Source organism: Eucyclogobius newberryi, unplaced genomic scaffold (assembly GCF_026437365.1).
Source record: "Eucyclogobius newberryi isolate DKJ021-1_F unplaced genomic scaffold, fEucNew1.0.hap1 SCAF_1, whole genome shotgun sequence".
NCBI lineage: Eukaryota > Metazoa > Chordata > Actinopteri > Gobiiformes > Gobiidae > Eucyclogobius > Eucyclogobius newberryi.
In genome coordinates, this window is record NW_027315723.1 from 40547624 (window position 1) to 40565534 (window position 17911).

The 17911-nt window shown below is 48.0% G+C and overlaps 1 protein-coding gene across 1 annotated transcript in view; it reads left to right on the plus strand.

Moving 5' to 3' along the window:
- The window catches only part of aff2 (AF4/FMR2 family, member 2), a 74420-nt gene that overhangs the window by 12305 nt on the left and 44204 nt on the right, over positions 1-17911 (plus strand). The window contains exons 2-6 of the mRNA XM_072450335.1: positions 9137-9257; positions 10048-10516; positions 12024-12216; positions 16606-16813; positions 17886-17891. Coding sequence (XP_072306436.1) covers positions 9137-9257; positions 10048-10516; positions 12024-12216; positions 16606-16813; positions 17886-17891 — 997 coding nt within the window. The remainder of the gene's footprint in view (positions 1-9136; positions 9258-10047; positions 10517-12023; positions 12217-16605; positions 16814-17885; positions 17892-17911) is intronic.

Consider the following 17911-nt stretch of genomic DNA (forward strand, 5'->3'; position numbering starts at 1 on the left):
ATTACACTCTGAGGTGTGTCTTTAGAGCTTTATTACACTCTGAGGTGTGTCTTTAGAGCTTTATTACACTCTGAGGTGTGTCTTTAGAGCTTTATACACTCTGAGGAGTGTCTTTAGAGCTTTATACACTCTGAGGTGTGTCTTTAGAGCTTTATACACTCTGAGGTGTGTCTTTAGAGCTTTAAACACTCTGAGTTGTGTCTTTAGAGCTTTATTACACTCTGAGGTGTGTCTTTAGAGCTCTATACCGCTCTGAGGTGTGTCTTTAGAGCTTTATATCGCTCTGAGGTGTGTCTTTAGAGCTTTATACCACTCTGAGGTGTGTCTTTAGAGCTTTATATCGCTCTGAGGTGTGTCTTTAGAGCTTTATACCGCTCTGAGGTGTGTCTTTAGAGCTTTATACACTCTGAGGTGTGTCTTAAGAGCTCTATACCACTCTGAGGTGTGTCTTTAGAGCTCTATACCGCTCTGAGGTGTGTCTTTAGAGCTTTATACCGCTCTGAGGTGTGTCTTTAGAGCTTTATACCACTCTGAGGTGTGTCTTTAGAGCTTTATACACTCTGAGGTGTGTCTTTAGAGCTCTATACCGCTCTGAGGTGTGTCTTTAGAGCTTTATATCGCTCTGAGGTGTGTCTTTAGAGCCCTATACCGCTCTGAGGTGTGTCTTTAGAGCTTTATACCGCTCTGAGGTGTGTCTTTAGAGCTTTATACCACTCTGAGGTGTGTCTTTAGAGCTTTATACACTCTGAGGTGTGTCTTTAGAGCTCTATACCGCTCTGAGGTGTGTCTTTAGAGCTTTATACACTCTGAGGAGTGTCTTTAGAGCTTTATACACTCTGAGGTGTGTCTTTAGAGCTTTATACACTCTGAGGTGTGTCTTTAGAGCTTTAAACACTCTGAGTTGTGTCTTTAGAGCTTTATTACACTCTGAGGTGTGTCTTTAGAGCTCTATACCGCTCTGAGGTGTGTCTTTAGAGCTTTATATCGCTCTGAGGTGTGTCTTTAGAGCTTTATACCACTCTGAGGTGTGTCTTTAGAGCTTTATATCGCTCTGAGGTGTGTCTTTAGAGCTTTATACCGCTCTGAGGTGTGTCTTTAGAGCTTTATACACTCTGAGGTGTGTCTTAAGAGCTCTATACCACTCTGAGGTGTGTCTTTAGAGCTCTATACCGCTCTGAGGTGTGTCTTTAGAGCTTTATACCGCTCTGAGGTGTGTCTTTAGAGCTTTATACCACTCTGAGGTGTGTCTTTAGAGCTTTATACACTCTGAGGTGTGTCTTTAGAGCTCTATACCGCTCTGAGGTGTGTCTTTAGAGCTTTATATCGCTCTGAGGTGTGTCTTTAGAGCCCTATACCGCTCTGAGGTGTGTCTTTAGAGCTTTATACCGCTCTGAGGTGTGTCTTTAGAGCTTTATACCACTCTGAGGTGTGTCTTTAGAGCTTTATACACTCTGAGGTGTGTCTTTAGAGCTCTATACCGCTCTGAGGTGTGTCTTTAGAGCTTTATACACTCTGAGGTGTGTCTTTAGAGCTTTATACACTCTGAGGTGTGTCTTTAGAGCTTTATACACTCTGAGGTGTGTCTTTAGAGCTTTATACCACTCTGAGGTGTGTCTTTAGAGCTTTATACACTCTGAGGTGTGTCTTTAGAGTTCTATACCACTCTGAGGTGTGTCTTTAGAGCTTTATACACTCTGAGGTGTGTCTTTAGAGCTTTATTACACTCTGAGGAGTGTCTTTAGAGCTTTATACACTCTGAGGTGTGTCTTTAGAGCTTTATACACTCTGAGGTGTGTCTTTAGAGCTTTAAACACTCTGAGTTGTGTCTTTAGAGCTTTATTACACTCTGAGGTGTGTCTTTAGAGCTCTATACCGCTCTGAGGTGTGTCTTTAGAGCCCTATACCGCTCTGAGGTGTGTCTTTAGAGCTTTATACCGCTCTGAGGTGTGTCTTTAGAGCTTTATATCGCTCTGAGGTGTGTCTTTAGAGCTTTATACACTCTGAGGTGTGTCTTTAGAGCTTTATACACTCTGAGGTGTGTCTTTAGAGCTTTATATCGCTCTGAGGTGTGTCTTTAGAGCTTTATACCACTCTGAGGTGTGTCTTTAGAGCTTTATTACACTCTGAGGTGTGTCTTTAGAGCTTTATTACACTCTGAGGTGTGTCTTTAGAGCTTTATACACTCTGAGGTGTGTCTTTAGAGCTTTATATCGCTCTGAGGTGTGTCTTTAGAGCTTTATACCACTCTGAGGTGTGTCTTTAGAGCTTTATACCACTCTGAGGTGTGTCTTTAGAGCTTTATACACTCTGAGGTGTGTCTTTAGAGCTCTATACCGCTCTGAGGTGTGTCTTTAGAGCTTTATACACTCTGAGGTGTGTCTTTAGAGCTTTATACCACTCTGAGGTGTGTCTTTAGAGCTTTATACACTCTGAGGTGTGTCTTTAGAGCTCTATACCGCTCTGAGGTGTGTCTTTAGAGCTTTATACCACTCTGAGGTGTGTCTTTAGAGCTTTATACCACTCTGAGGTGTGTCTTTAGAGCTTTATACACTCTGAGGTGTGTCTTTAGAGTTCTATACCACTCTGAGGTGTGTCTTTAGAGCTTTATACACTCTGAGGTGTGTCTTTAGAGCTTTATTACACTCTGAGGAGTGTCTTTAGAGCTTTATACACTCTGAGGTGTGTCTTTAGAGCTTTATACACTCTGAGGTGTGTCTTTAGAGCTTTAAACACTCTGAGTTGTGTCTTTAGAGCTTTATAACACTCTGAGGTGTGTCTTTAGAGCTCTATACCGCTCTGAGGTGTGTCTTTAGAGCTTTATATCGCTCTGAGGTGTGTCTTTAGAGCCCTATACCGCTCTGAGGTGTGTCTTTAGAGCTTTATTACACTCTGAGGTGTGTCTTTAGAGCTTTGTACACTCTGAGGTGTGTCTTTAGAGCTTTACACACTCTGAGGTGTGTCTTTAGAGCTTTATACACTCTGAGGTGTGTCTTTAGAGCTTTATTACACTCTGAGGTGTGTCTTTAGAGCTTTATTACACTCTGAGGTGTGTCTTTAGAGCTTTGTACACTCTGAGGTGTGTCTTTAGAGCTTTATACACTCTGAGTTGTGTCTTTAGAGCTTTATACACTCTGAGGTGTGTCTTTAGAGCTCTATACCACTCTGAGGTGTGTCTTTAGAGCTTTATACCGCTCTGAGGTGTGTCTTAAGAGCTTTATACCGCTCTGAGGTGTGTCTTTAGAGCTTTATACACTCTGAGGTGTGTCTTTAGAGCTCTATACCACTCTGAGGTGTGTCTTTAGAGCTTTATACCGCTCTGAGGTGTGTCTTTAGAGCTTTATACCGCTCTGAGGTGTGTCTTTAGAGCTTTATACCACTCTGAGGTGTGTCTTTAGAGCTCTATACCGCTCTGAGGTGTGTCTTTAGAGCTTTATACCGCTCTGAGGTGTGTCTTTAGAGCTTTATACCACTCTGAGGTGTGTCTTTAGAGCTTTATACACTCTGAGGTGTGTCTTTAGAGTTCTATACCACTCTGAGGTGTGTCTTTAGAGCTTTATACACTCTGAGGTGTGTCTTTAGAGCTTTATTACACTCTGAGGAGTGTCTTTAGAGCTTTATACACTCTGAGGTGTGTCTTTAGAGCTTTAAACACTCTGAGTTGTGTCTTTAGAGCTTTATTACACTCTGAGGTGTGTCTTTAGAGCTCTATACCGCTCTGAGGTGTGTTTTTAGAGCTTTATATCGCTCTGAGGTGTGTCTTTAGAGCCCTATACCGCTCTGAGGTGTGTCTTTAGAGCTTTATACCGCTCTGAGGTGTGTCTTTAGAGCTTTATATCGCTCTGAGGTGTGTCTTTAGAGCTCTATACCGCTCTGAGGTGTGTCTTTAGAGCTTTATACCACTCTGAGGTGTGTCTTTAGAGCTTTATACACTCTGAGGTGTGTCTTTAGAGCTTTATATCGCTCTGAGGTGTGTCTTTAGAGCTCTATACCGCTCTGAGGTGTGTCTTTAGAGCTTTATACCGCTCTGAGGTGTGTCTTTAGAGCTTTATACACTCTGAGGTGTGTCTTTAGAGCTTTATACCGCTCTGAGGTGTGTCTTTAGAGCTTTATACCTCTCTGAGGTGTGTCTTTAGAGCTTTATTACACTCTGAGGTGTGTCTTTAGAGCTTTATTACACTCTGAGGTGTGTCTTTAGAGCTTTATTACACTCTGAGGTGTGTCTTTAGAGCTTTGTACACTCTGAGGTGTGTCTTTAGAGCTTTATACACTCTGAGGTGTGTCTTTAGAGCTTTATTACACTCTGAGGTGTGTCTTTAGAGCTTTACACACTCTGAGGTGTGTCTTTAGAGCTTTATACACTCTGAGGTGTGTCTTTAGAGCTTTATATCGCTCTGAGGTGTGTCTTTAGAGCTCTATACCGCTCTGAGGTGTGTCTTTAGAGCTTTATACCGCTCTGAGGTGTGTCTTTAGAGCTTTATACACTCTGAGGTGTGTCTTTAGAGCTTTATACCGCTCTGAGGTGTGTCTTTAGAGCTTTATACCTCTCTGAGGTGTGTCTTTAGAGCTTTATTACACTCTGAGGTGTGTCTTTAGAGCTTTATTACACTCTGAGGTGTGTCTTTAGAGCTTTATTACACTCTGAGGTGTGTCTTTAGAGCTTTGTACACTCTGAGGTGTGTCTTTAGAGCTTTATACACTCTGAGGTGTGTCTTTAGAGCTTTATTACACTCTGAGGTGTGTCTTTAGAGCTTTACACACTCTGAGGTGTGTCTTTAGAGCTTTATACACTCTGAGGTGTGTCTTTAGAGCTTTATTACACTCTGAGGTGTGTCTTTAGAGCTTTATTACACTCTGAGGTGTGTCTTTAGAGCTTTGTACACTCTGAGGTGTGTCTTTAGAGCTTTATACACTCTGAGTTGTGTCTTTAGAGCTTTATACCGCTCTGAGGTGTGTCTTTAGAGCTTTATACACTCTGAGGTGTGTCTTTAGAGCTTTATACACTCTGAGGTGTGTCTTTAGAGCTTTATTACACTCTGAGGTGTGTCTTTAGAGCTTTATTACACTCTGAGGTGTGTCTTTAGAGCTTTGTACACTCTGAGGTGTGTCTTTAGAGCTTTATACACTCTGAGTTGTGTCTTTAGAGCTTTATACCGCTCTGAGGTGTGTCTTTAGAGCTTTATACACTCTGAGGTGTGTCTTTAGAGCTTTATTACACTCTGAGGTGTGTCTTTAGAGCTTTATTACACTCTGAGGTGTGTCTTTAGAGCTTTGTACACTCTGAGGTGTGTCTTTAGAGCTCTATACCGCTCTGAGGTGTGTCTTTAGAGCTTTATACACTCTGAGGTGTGTCTTTAGAGCTTTATAACACTCTGAGGTGTGTCTTTAGAGCTTTATTACACTCTGAGGTGTGTCTTTAGAGCTTTGTACACTCTGAGGTGTGTCTTTAGAGCTCTATACCGCTCTGAGGTGTGTCTTTAGAGCTTTATTACACTCTGAGGTGTGTCTTTAGAGCTTTATTACACTCTGAGGTGTGTATTTAGAGCTTTGTACACTCTGAGGTGTGTCTTTAGAGCTCTATACCGCTCTGAGGTGTGTCTTTAGAGCTTTATTACACTCTGAGGTGTGTCTTTAGAGCTTTGTACACTCTGAGGTGTGTCTTTAGAGCTCTATACCGCTCTGAGGTGTGTCTTTAGAGCTTTATACCGCTCTGAGGTGTGTCTTTAGAGCTTTATTACACTCTGAGGTGTGTCTTTAGAGCTTTATTACACTCTGAGGTGTGTCTTTAGAGCTTTATACACTCTGAGGTGGTAAAATCAACTTTCAGTTTGTAAATCTAATGTTAGCATTATAAAGGGGCGTGGCCGTCTGGTGAATTACGTTTTATTTTAAAAACAATAGAGAAAGATTAAAAGTCTTAATGGAGGAAAAGTAAACAACAATTTCTGTAGATGTGTAAATACAGCCTGCGGCGCTAGCATCGCGGGAGCATTTAGTTGGCGGCGCTAGCATCGCGGGAGCATTTAGCCGGCGGCGCTAGCATCGCGGGAGCATTTAGCCGGCGGAGCTAGCATCGCAGCAGCATTTAGCCGGTGTAGCTAGCATCGCGGGAGCATTTAGCCGGCGGCACTAGCATCGCGGGAGCATTTAGCCGGCGGAGCTAGCATCGCAGCAGCATTTAGCCGGCGGCGCTAGCATCGCGGGAGCATTTAGCCGGCGGAGCTAGCATCGCGGGAGCATTTAGCCGGTGTAGCTAGCATCGCGGGAGCATTTAGCCGGTGTAGCTAGCATCGCGGCAGCATTTAGCCCGCGGCACTAGCATCGCGGGAGCATTTAGCCGGCGGCGCTAGCATGGCGGGAGCAATTAGCCGGCGGCGCTAGCATCGCGGGAGCATTTAACCGACGGCGCAAGCATTGCGGGAGCATTTAGCCGGCGGAGCTAGCATCGCGGGAGCATTTAGCCTGCGGCGCTAGCATCGCGGCAGCATTTAGCCGGCGGCGCTAGCATCGCGGGAGCAATTAGCCTGCGGCGCTAGCATTGCGGCAGCATTTAGCCGGTGGCGCTAGCATCGTGGGAGCAATTAGCCGGCGGCGCTAGCATCGCGGGAGAATTTAGCCTGCGGCGCTAGCATCGCGGGAGCATTTAGCCGGCGGCGCTAGCATCGCGGGAGCATTTAGCCGGCGGCACTAGCATCGCGGGAGCATTTAACCGACGGCGCTAGCATTGCGGGAATATTTAGCCGGCGGAGCTAGCATTGCGGGAGCATTTAGCCTGCGGCGCTAGCATCGCGGCAGCATTTAGCCGGCGGCGCTAGCATCGCGGGAGCAATTAGCCTGCGGCGCTAGCATTGCGGCAGCATTTAGCCGGCGGCGCTAGTATCGCGGGAGCAATTAGCCGGCGGCGCTAGCATCGCGGGAGAATTTAGCCTGCGGCGCTAGCATCGCGGGAGCATTTAGCCGGCAGCGCTAGCATCGCGGGAGCATTTAGCCGGCAGCGCTAGCATCGCGGGAGCATTTAGCCGGCGGCGCTAGCATCGCGGGAGCATTTAGCCGGCAGCGCTAGCATCGCGGGAGCATTTAGCCGGCGGCGCTAGCATCGCGGGAGCATTTAGCCGGCGGCGCTAGCATCGCGGGATTATTTAGCCGGCGGCGCTAGCATCGCGCGAGCATTTAGCCGGCGGCGCTAGCATCGCGGGAGCATTTAACCGACGGCGCTAGCATCGCGGGAGCATTTAACCGACGGCGCTAGCATTGCGGGAGCATTTAGCCGGCGGAGCTAGCATCGCGGGAGCATTTAGCCTGCGGCGCTAGCATCGCGGCAGCATTTAGCCGGCGGCGCTAGCATCGCGGGAGCAATTAGCCTGCGGCGCTAGCATTGCGGCAGCATTTAGCCGGCGGCGCTAGCATCGCGGGAGCAATTAGCCGGCGGCGCTAGCATCGCGGGAGAATTTAGCCTGCGGCGCTAGCATCGCGGGAGCATTTAGCCGGCAGCGCTAGCATCGCGGGAGCATTTAGCCGGCGGAGCTAGCATCGCGGGAGCATTTAACCGACGGCGCAAGCATTGCGGGAGCATTTAGCCGGCGGAGCTAGCATCGCGGGAGCATTTAGCCTGCGGCGCTAGCATCGCGGGAGCATTTAGCCTGCGGCGCTAGCATCGCGGCAGCATTTAGCCGGCAGCGCTAGCATCGCGGGAGCATTTAGCCGGCGGAGCTAGCATCGCGGGAGCATTTAGCCTGCGGCGGTGGTTATTCTCTCTTTATAGTGACGTACAGGGTTAGTGACTCTCACTGAAGCTGTGAAAATCTCACCTCGTTAACACCATCACAACTGAACAGAAACTGATGCTTCTGCTTTAGTCCTGAAACCAGGACTAAACCAGGACTAAACCAGGACTAAACCAGGACTAAACCAGGTCTAAACCAGGACCAAACCAGGACTAAACCAGGTCTAAACCAGGACTAAACCAGGACTAAACCAGGTCTAAACCAGGACTAAACCAGGACTAAACCAGGTCTAAACCAGGTCTAAACCAGGGCTAAACCAGGACTAAACCAGGACTAAACCAGGTCTAAACCAGGGCTAAACCAGGACTAAACCAGGTCTAAACCAGGTCTAAACCAGGACTAAACCAGGACTAAACCAGGACTAAACCAGGGCTAAACCAGGACTAAACCAGGACTAAACCAGGACTAAACCAGGGCTAAACCAGGTCTAAACTAGGTCTAAACCAGGACTAAACCAGGTCTAAACCAGGTCTAAACCAGGTCCAAACCAGGTCCAAACCAGGACTAAACCAGGTCTAGATCAGGTCTAAACCAGGTCCAAACCAGACTTCTTTACAACATAAACATTTCCTTTTCCTTCGACTTTTTAACCCAATTTTCCCTAAATTTTTACAATTTCAAACTTTTGAACAACTCTGGCACATTTTCTGGTAAATGTTTGTCATCTTTGGTCCAGACCTTCGGCAGACGCTCCTCAGAGTTCATCTTTTCTGTGTTTTGGGCTTTTATGGAGCAGAAGTGTAAAGAGCACGAGTCAAAAGATCAAAATGTTTTTAAAGAACGAGAGAAAACACAGAATTTCAAAGTTCAAAAGCAAAAGATTCAAAGAGCGGAAACTGGGCTGAGTTTATCTGAGGCAAGGAGTCTGTTTAGACCTGGTTTAGCCCTGGTTTAGCCCTGGTTTAGACCTGGTTTAGCCCTGGTTTAGACCTGGTTTAGCCCTGGTTTAGCCCTGGTTTAGACCTGGTTTAGCCCTGGTTTAGCCCTGGTTTAGTCCTGGTTTAGTCCTGGTTTAGCCCTGGTTTAGACCTGGTTTAGCCCTGGTTTAGCCCTGGTTTAGTCCTGGTTTAGTCCTGGTTTAGCCCTGGTTTAGCCCTGGTTTAGTCCTGGTTTAGCCCTGGTTTAGCCCTGGTTTAGTCCTGGTTTAGCCCTGGTTTAGCCCTGGTTTAGACCTGGTTTAGCCCTGGTTTAGCCCTGGTTTAGTCCTGGTTTAGTCCTGGTTTAGTCCTGGTTTAGACCTGGTTTAGTCCTGGTTTAGCCCTGGTTTAGCCCTGGTTTAGACCTGGTTTAGACCTGGTTTAGCCCTGGTTTAGCCCTTTTAGCCCCCTGTGTGTGACGTGTGTTCTTGTCTTCAGTCATGTGGAGAGCGAGCGCAGCGCCCTCAAGAGGAGAGAGTGGGAACGACGCACACAAGAGGTTCAGCAGGACGACGACCTGTTCTCCAGCGGCTTCAACCTGTTCGGGGAGCCTTATAAAGTAAGTCAGATGCCCTCCCCATGTGTCCCGCCCCGTGTGTCCCGCCCCCGTGTGTCCCGCCCCGTGTGTCCCGCCCCCGTGTGTCCCTCCCCGTGTGTCCCGCCTCGTGTGTCCCGCCCCGTGTGTCCCGCCCCGTGTGTCCCGCCCCCGTGTGTCCCGCCCCCGTGTGTCCCTCCCCGTGTGTCCCGCCTCGTGTGTCCCGCCCCGTGTGTCCCGCCCCGTGTGTCCCGCCCCCGTGTGTCCCGCCCCCGTGTGTCCCTCCCCGTGTGTCCCGCCTCGTGTGTCCCGCCCCGTGTGTCCCGCCCCCGTGTGTCCCGCCCTGATGAGCCTTATAAGTCAGAGAGACGACAAAGAAAGGACTGTTTAGGAAGCTTTATGACGTGGGTTATTTGGCGCTCAGACCCCGGCAGAAGACATCACGATCACGGGCGCTCCATGATCGACTTGTATTCGATGTCCCAGGGCCTGGAGACTGTGGCGGTAGATACGGTGAGAGGAGGAGGGGAGGTGCAGAGGAGGAGGAGGGGGAGGTACAGAGGAGGAGGAGGGGGAGGTGCAGAGGAGGAGGAGGGGGAGGTACAGAGGAGGAGGAGGGGAGGTGCAGAGGAGGAGGAGGGGGAGGTACAGAGGAGGAGGAGGGGAGGTGCAGAGGAGGAGGAGGTTCTCCAGGTGTTTCAGGCGGGTTGCTTGTTCTCCAGGTGTTTCAGGCGGGTTGCTTGTTCTCCAGGTGTTTCAGGCGGGTTGCTTGTTCTCCAGGTGTTTCAGGTTGTGTGGGTGTGGTTTCTTTCAGACGAGTAAAGGTGATGCTTTGGCCAGTCGCGTCCAGAACACTCTTGGCTCCTACGAGGAGATGAAGGACCTGCTCACGAACCAGTCCAACCAGACGCACCTGGTGGGCATCCCCAAAGGAGGCGGTCCCAACAGCCTCCAGACTCCACCCATCGCACTGCAGACTCCGCCCACCGCTGCGACCACAGAGCGAGCGGCGCTGGAGCAGGACACGAGCGTCGACAGGAGAGCGAACATGCAGCCGCCGCTTCCTGCCGGCAACGCCACGGGCGCGTCCAAAAAGGCCAGGGGCGGCGCCGAGTGGGCCAGGGGTCACGCAGGGGTCACGCAGGGATCCGGCGGAGGTCAGAGAGAGAAGCAGAAGCAGGAAGAGCCGTCCGGACCAATCAGAGACGAGCTGAGAGGAGACGGTAGCCCCGCCTCGTCTGCGTCGTCTGCAGGAAGGAGACACAAGACACTTCCTGTGACGGGTGAGACAAACTAGACTTATTTTAAGGTTTAGGGGTTAGGGGTTAGGGTTAAGGTGTTAGGAGTTAAGGGGTTAGGGGTGAAGGGGTTAGGAGTTAGGGGTTAGGGGTTAGGGTTAAGGTGTTAGGAGTTAGGGGTTAGGGGTTAGGGTTAAGGTGTTAGGAGTTAAGGGGTTAGGGGTTAAGGGGTGAAGGGGATAGGAGTTAGGGGTTAGGAGTTAGGGGTTAGGGGTTAGGAGTTAGGAGTTAGGGGTAAGGGTTAGGGGTTAGGAGTTAGGGGTTAGGGTTAGGAGTTAGGGGTTTAGGGGTTAGGGTTAGGAGTTAGGGGTTAGGAGTTAGGGGTTAGGGGTTAGGGTTGGGGGTTGGGGGTTAGGAGTTAGGGTTAGGTGTTAGGAGTTAGGGGTTAGGGTTAGGTGTTAGGAGTTAGGAGTTAGGAGTTAGGGGTTTAGTGGTTAGGGGTTAGGGGTTAGGTGTTAGGAGTTAGGAGTTAGGAGTTAGCAGTTAGGAGTTAGGAGTTAGGAGTTTAGGGTTAGGAGTTAGGGGTTTAGGGGTTAGGGGTTACGTGTTAGGAGTTAGGGGTTAGGGGTTAGGAGTTAGGGGTTAGGAGTTAGGGTTAAGGGGTTAGGGGTTAGGAGTTAGGGGTTAGGGGTTAGGAGTTAGGGGTTAGGAGTTAGGGTTAAGGGGTTAGGGGTTAGGAGTTAGGGGTTAGGGGTTAGGAGTTAGGAGTTAGGGGTTAGGGGTTAGGTGTTAGGAGTTAGGAGTTAGAAGTTAGGGTTAAGGGGTTAGGGGTTAGGAGTTAGGGGTTAGGAGTTAGGGTTAAGGAGTTAAGGGTTAGGTGTTAGGAGTTAGGAGTTAGGTGTTAGGGGTTAGGTGTTAGGAGTTAGGGGTTAGGTGTTAGGAGTTAGGGGTTAGGGGTTAGGGGTTAGGTGTTAGGAGTTAGGGGTTAGGTGTTAGGGGTTAGGTGTTAGGAGTTAGGGGTTAAGGGTTAGGAGTTAGGGGTTAGGGGTTAGGAGTTAGGGGTTAGGGGTTAGGGGTTAGGAGTTAGGGGTTAGGGGTTAGGAGTTAGGGGTTAGGGGTTAGGGGTTAGGAGTTAGGGGTTAAGGGTTAGGAGTTAGGGGTTAGGAGTTAGGGGTTAGGGGTTAGGGGTTAGGAGTTAGGGGTTAGGGGTTAGGAGTTAGGGGTTAGGGGTTAGGGGTTAGGAGTTAGGGGTTAGGGGTTAGGGGTTAGGAGTTAGGAGTTAGGGGTTAGGGGTTAGGAGTTAGGTGTTAGGGGTTAGGAGTTAGGGGGGTTTGACTCCAGTGCAGATAAAGTCAGACGCACGTTGTGGTCGTTCAATCTTCATCTTCAGTTTCTCTCGATGTTTCAAATGTTTGAAGCTCAGATCTGAGATTAAAGGTTAGGGTCTGGACGACTAAAGGTACAAAAGACAATCACATGAAACAAACTCTAGACTCAATGGGACTTTTTCTGGATGTTTGGTCCTGATCCCTGTTTCTCGCCCTCTTACCAGACGGCGGCCTGTTCCGCTCTCTCGACGGCGGCCATTTGAAGTCTTCCTCGGAAAATGTCGGGCTTTTGAACAAAACGTCGCCGTTTGAACACGAGTCTCCGCTCGCTTCCACTTCTGTCCTGGCCACGCCCACCCCAATCCTGACCACGCCCACTCCAGGCCTGACCACGCCCACCTTCCCTCCAGGTCAAAGGTGAGTACTGCCAATACATATTTAAAGGTCACCCTGTTTTTAGTGTAGGATGGTCCGATCTCCGTCGTCTCCATCGTCTCTGTCGTCTTCGTCGTCGTCTTCTTCGTCTTCTTCGTCTTCATCGTCTTCGTCGTCTCCGTCGTCTTTGTCGTCATCTTCTTCGTCTTCATCGTCTTCATCGTCATTGTTTTCGTCTTCAACGTCATTGTTTTCGTCTTCATCGTCATTGTCTTGATCGTCATTGTTTTCATCGTCATTGTCTTCATTGTCTTCATTGTCTTCATCGTCTTCATCTTCATCGTCTCCATCGTCTTCATCGTCTTCAGCTCCAGGCTCCTTAAGTCCTGCAGATGAACTGTGTGGAGTTATGGAGCATGTCTTCAACATGAGCCTGAAGCTGAGGGTGGTACCACAGGTCTGAAGACCTCCTGTCTGGTACCACAGGTCTGAAGACCTCCTGTCTGGTACCACAGGTCTGAAGACCTCCTGTCTGGTACCACAGGTCTGAAGACCTCCTGTCTGGTACCTGTGCCTAAGACACCGCGCCCCAAAGACCTCAACAGCTTCAGGCCGGTGGCTCTCACGTCCTGATGAAGACACTGGAGCTGGTCCTGGACCACCTCCGCTCCACCGTGAGCTCAGCCATGGACCCGCTGCAGTTTGCATATCGGTCTGACATCGGAGTGGAGGACACCGTCATCTCCCTGCTGCACCGCTCTCTCTCTCACCTGGAGAAGCCTGGCAGCTCTGTGAGGATCCTGTTCTTTCATCTCTCCAGCGCCTTCAACACCATCAGCTCCTGAGGGACAAGCTGGAGACGGCTGGTGTGGAGTACGACCTGCAGAGTGGATCCTGGACTACCTCACGGACCGACCCCAGTTTGTGAGAGCCCGGAACTGTGTGTCTGACACCAGGACCTGCAGTGTGTGGGACCTGCAGTGTGGGGGCCCCAGGACACCGTCCTCACGCCCTTTCTCTTCACCCTCTACACTGCAGACCTCAGACACGGACAGCTGTGTCCTGCAGAAGTTCTCTGACCACTCTGCCATCATAGGACTCATCACAGACGATGATGTGGAGGACAAGGGACTGGAGCAGGACTTTGTGGAACCACCTCCTCATCAACGCGGGGAAGACCAAGGAGATGGTGGTGGACTTCCACAGAGGCCACGCCCCCCTCACCAGTGAACATCCAGGGACGGGACATTGAGAGAGTGACTCATACAAGGACCTGGTGTTCATCTGAACCACAAACTGGACTCATAACACAGACTGTACAGGAAGAGCCAGAGTGGGCTCTACCTCCTGAGGAGACTCAGGTATTTTGGAGTGACAGGGCCGCTCCTGACAGGGCCGCTCCTGACAGGGCCACTCCTGACAGGGCCACTCCTGCCAGGGCCACTCCTGAAGACCTTCTCTGACTCTGTGGTGCATCAGCTCCTGTAGGTGTGGTCTGCTGGAGCAGCAGCATCACAGAGAGGGAGAGGAAGAAGCTGGACAAAGCTCCGTCCTGGGCTGTCCTCTGGACTCGGTGCAGGAGGTGGAGGACAGAAGGGTCCTGGCTAAACTCACATCTATACTGGACCATGAGTGTCGCCCCCTGCAGGACACTCTGTCCGCTGCAGTACACTCTGTCCCCTGCAGGACACTCTGTCCCCTGCAGGACACTCTGTCCACTCTGGAGAGCAGCTTCAGTGACTGATCCACCCTCGCTGTGTGAAGGAGACGTTTCACACGTCTTTCCTTCTGCTACTGTCACACTCTACAACAAACACTGACATACCCATGTGCAATACTGACATACCCATGTGCAATACTGACATACCCATGTGCAATACTGACATACCATGTGCAATACTGTCACACCCATGTGCAATACTGACATACCCATGTGCAATACTGACATACCCATGTGCAATACTGACATACCCATGTGCAATACTGACATACCATGTGCAATACTGTCATAATCATGTGCAATACTGTCATACCCATGTGCAATACTGTCATACCCATGTGCAATACTGACATACCATGTGCAATACTGTCATACCCATGTGCAATACTGTCATAACCATGTGCAATACTGTCATACCATGTGCAATACTGTCATACCCATGTGCAATACTGTCATAACCATGTGCAATACTGACATACCATGTGCAATACTGTCATACCCATGTGCAATACTGTCATACCCATGTGCAATACTGACATACCATGTGCAATACTGTCATACCCATGTGCAATACTGCCATAACCATGTGCAATACTGACATACCATGTGCAATACTGTCATAATCATGTGCAATACTGTCATACCCATGTGCAATACTGTCATAACCATGTGCAATACTGTCATACCCATGTGCAATACTGTCATAACCATGTGAAATACTGACATACCATGTGCAATACTGTCATAACCATGTGAAATACTGACATACCATGTGCAATACTGTCATACCCATGTGCAATACTGACATTCATGTGCAATACTGTCATAATCATGTGCAATACTGACATATCATGTGCAATACTGTCATACCCATGTGCAATACTGTCATACCCATGTGCAATACTGTCATACCCATGTGTAATACTGTCATAACCATGTGCAATACTGACATACCATGTGCAATACTGTCATAACCATGTGCAATACTGACATACCATGTGCAATACTGTCATACCCATGTGCAATACTGTCATACCCATGTGCAATACTGACATACCATGTGCAATACTGTCATACCCATGTGCAATACTGTCATAACAATGTGCAATACTGACATACCATGTGCAATACTGTCATAATCATGTGCAAAACTGTCATACCCATGTGCAATACTGTCATACTATGTGCAATACTGTCATAACCATGTGCAATACTGTCATACCCATGTGCAATACTGTCATAACCATGTGAAATACTGACATACCATGTGCAATACTGTCATAACCATGTGAAATACTGACATACCATGTGCAATACTGTCATACCCATGTGCAATACTGACATTCATGTGCAATACTGTCATAATCATGTGCAATACTGACATACCATGTGCAATACTGTCATACCCATGTGCAATACTGACATTCATGTGCAATACTGTCATAATCATGTGCAATACTGTCATACCCATATGCAATACTGTCATAACCATGTGCAATACTGACATACCATGTGCAATACTGTCATAATCATGTGCAATACTGTCATAACCATGTGCAATACTGTCATACCCATGTGCAATACTGTCATAACCATGTGCAATACTGTCATACCCATGTGCAATACTGTCATAACCATGTGAAATACTGACATTCATGTGCAATACTGTCACAACCATGTGCACTACTGACATACCCATGTGCAATATTCTGTCATAATTTCAATCATATTGGTGCAATATTCTCCGTCCATATAACTGCTGTAAATAAGAGTGTTACTTTTGTTACTATTATTATTTGTATTTTATTTTACTTTTTTTTACTTTTACTTTTTATTAAGAATATAAGAGTTATTTTATAAGAGCTTTTCTATTAAGAGTGTTTTTTTTTTAAAGCTTTCTATAAGTTATCTGTTCTTTTACTTCTGTATCTACTTGTGTTGCAACCCTGGAATTTCCCCATTGTGTGGACAAATAAAGGCTTTTATGAAATTTCCCCATGTGTGGACAATAAAGGATTATCTTATCGTCATCGTCGTCATCGTGTCTACAGGTACTAGCATTAGCTTTTTTATTAAACCGTTAGCTCTACAGATGCTAGCATTAACCTCTTTATTAAACCGTTAGCTCTACAGGTGCTAGCATTAGCCCCTTTATTAAACCATTAGCTCTACAGATGCTAGCATTAGCCTCTTTATTAAACCGTTAGCTCTACAGGTGCTAGCATTAACCTCTTTATTAAACTGTTAGCTCTACAGGTGCTAGCATTAGCCCCTCACTTTAGCTCGAGCAGTTAAGACTCTTCTTGCCTAAAACATGTTTGATAAAAAGGGCCAGACCGATTAATCGTGTTTGCCGATTAAATCGCCCGATTATGGAGTCGAGACGTCGATGTGCGTCGCTGTTTTGAGTTACTGGACCTTTAGCCACAAACACATCGTTTTACCATCTTGAGGTCGACGCACATGGACCGGCTCACGTTAAGCTCAGAGGCTCCAATCCAGTCGTTTGTTTCGACATATTTCTGTTTGATCGCGTAAATCGGCAGAGATTAAGGACAGACATACAGTTTTAAGGCCCATACAATGACGTTTGTTTGCCATGCTAAGTACAGCGTTACAAATGGTTTAGTGTTGCAGATTTACCATGGATAATAGTTATAATAATGCCTGGCGCTGTCCGTGGTGCTGACGTGTCTTTCCTCCCTCTTCAGCCTGTCTGGAAAGCCCATGTCGCTGCAGCAGAAGCCGACCGCGTACGTGCGACCGATGGACGGCCAGGACCAGGCCCCGAACGCCTCGCCGCAACTCAAGCCCCCCCTGGTGGTGACGGAGGGCTACAGCAGCGGGCCGTCGTTTGGAGGGAACGGCACCAGCGTGAAGAACAAACTGCCCAAACTGACGCTGGCGCACACGGCCGAGGTAACGCCGCACCGCCACGTGCTTTGTCTTATCGTCCTTGTCTGGACACTTCGTTGGTCCGTCTTATTATTTTTATTTTGTGACTTTTTTAGATGGAAGTAAAAGGGTTTTGTTCTTCTTATCCTTCTTCTTGTTCTTGCTCTTCTCGTTCTTCTTGCTTTTGCTAAACCAGGACTATACCAAGATTAAACCAGGTCTAAACCAGGTCTAAACCAGGACTATACCAAGATTAAACCAGGTCTAAACTAGGTCTAAACCATGTCTAAACCATGTCTAAACCAGGACTAAACCAGGTCTTGTTTCGACCTGGTTTAGATTAATCTGTTCTTAGTCACTTTGACCTCTGAAAGTCTCCACTGCAGTGAGGACCAGAGGAGCAGAGTTTGAACCTTCATCATTTAAACTGGGAGTGAAAAGTGGAAAGTTTCTCCCTGAAGCAGCAGCCGCTGAAGGAGAAGAGAAGATCTGCATAATCTGCATCATAAAAGGAGACCAGACCCTCACCATAGTCCACAAACACCCCGACCTTCTGAGGAGCTTGCTGCAGAGACAGAGGGACAACAGGGTCTGAACAAGCTTTGTACTCATCTTTGTTTCTCAACATGATGCACCAGAATCCACCCTCAGGACTCAGTGATCACTCCCTTCCTGTTGATGAACTCTTGGGCCACTCCTAAAGTCCACTCTGTTTTCCCTTTGACCTGAACCTCAAAGTAAAACCTAAACTCCCAGAACATTAACACAAGGATCAAACGTCAAGAGGAGATTCTGGGAGCTCCTTCTTCACATCAGTGTGATGAACCTGTTTGAGATCTTAGGACAGAACGAGCTGAGGATGAGCAGTGTCTGGATCCAAGGCAAGTTTATTTGTCGAGCACAAATCACATACAAGACATTTCAAACATACAGACTTGACAGAAATCACAAACAGTTTAAGACATAAAAGAGAAGAGTGACGTCCACCACAAACTGCTGCACTCTCAGTAGTTCTAATCTTGAAGACACTTCAGAGAGATGTTTCTCCAGCTCAGACAGAGCGCTGTAGAAAGTGTAGGAGGTCTTGTGTGTGGAGGTATCTGTGCTGCTCTTCTCCAGCTC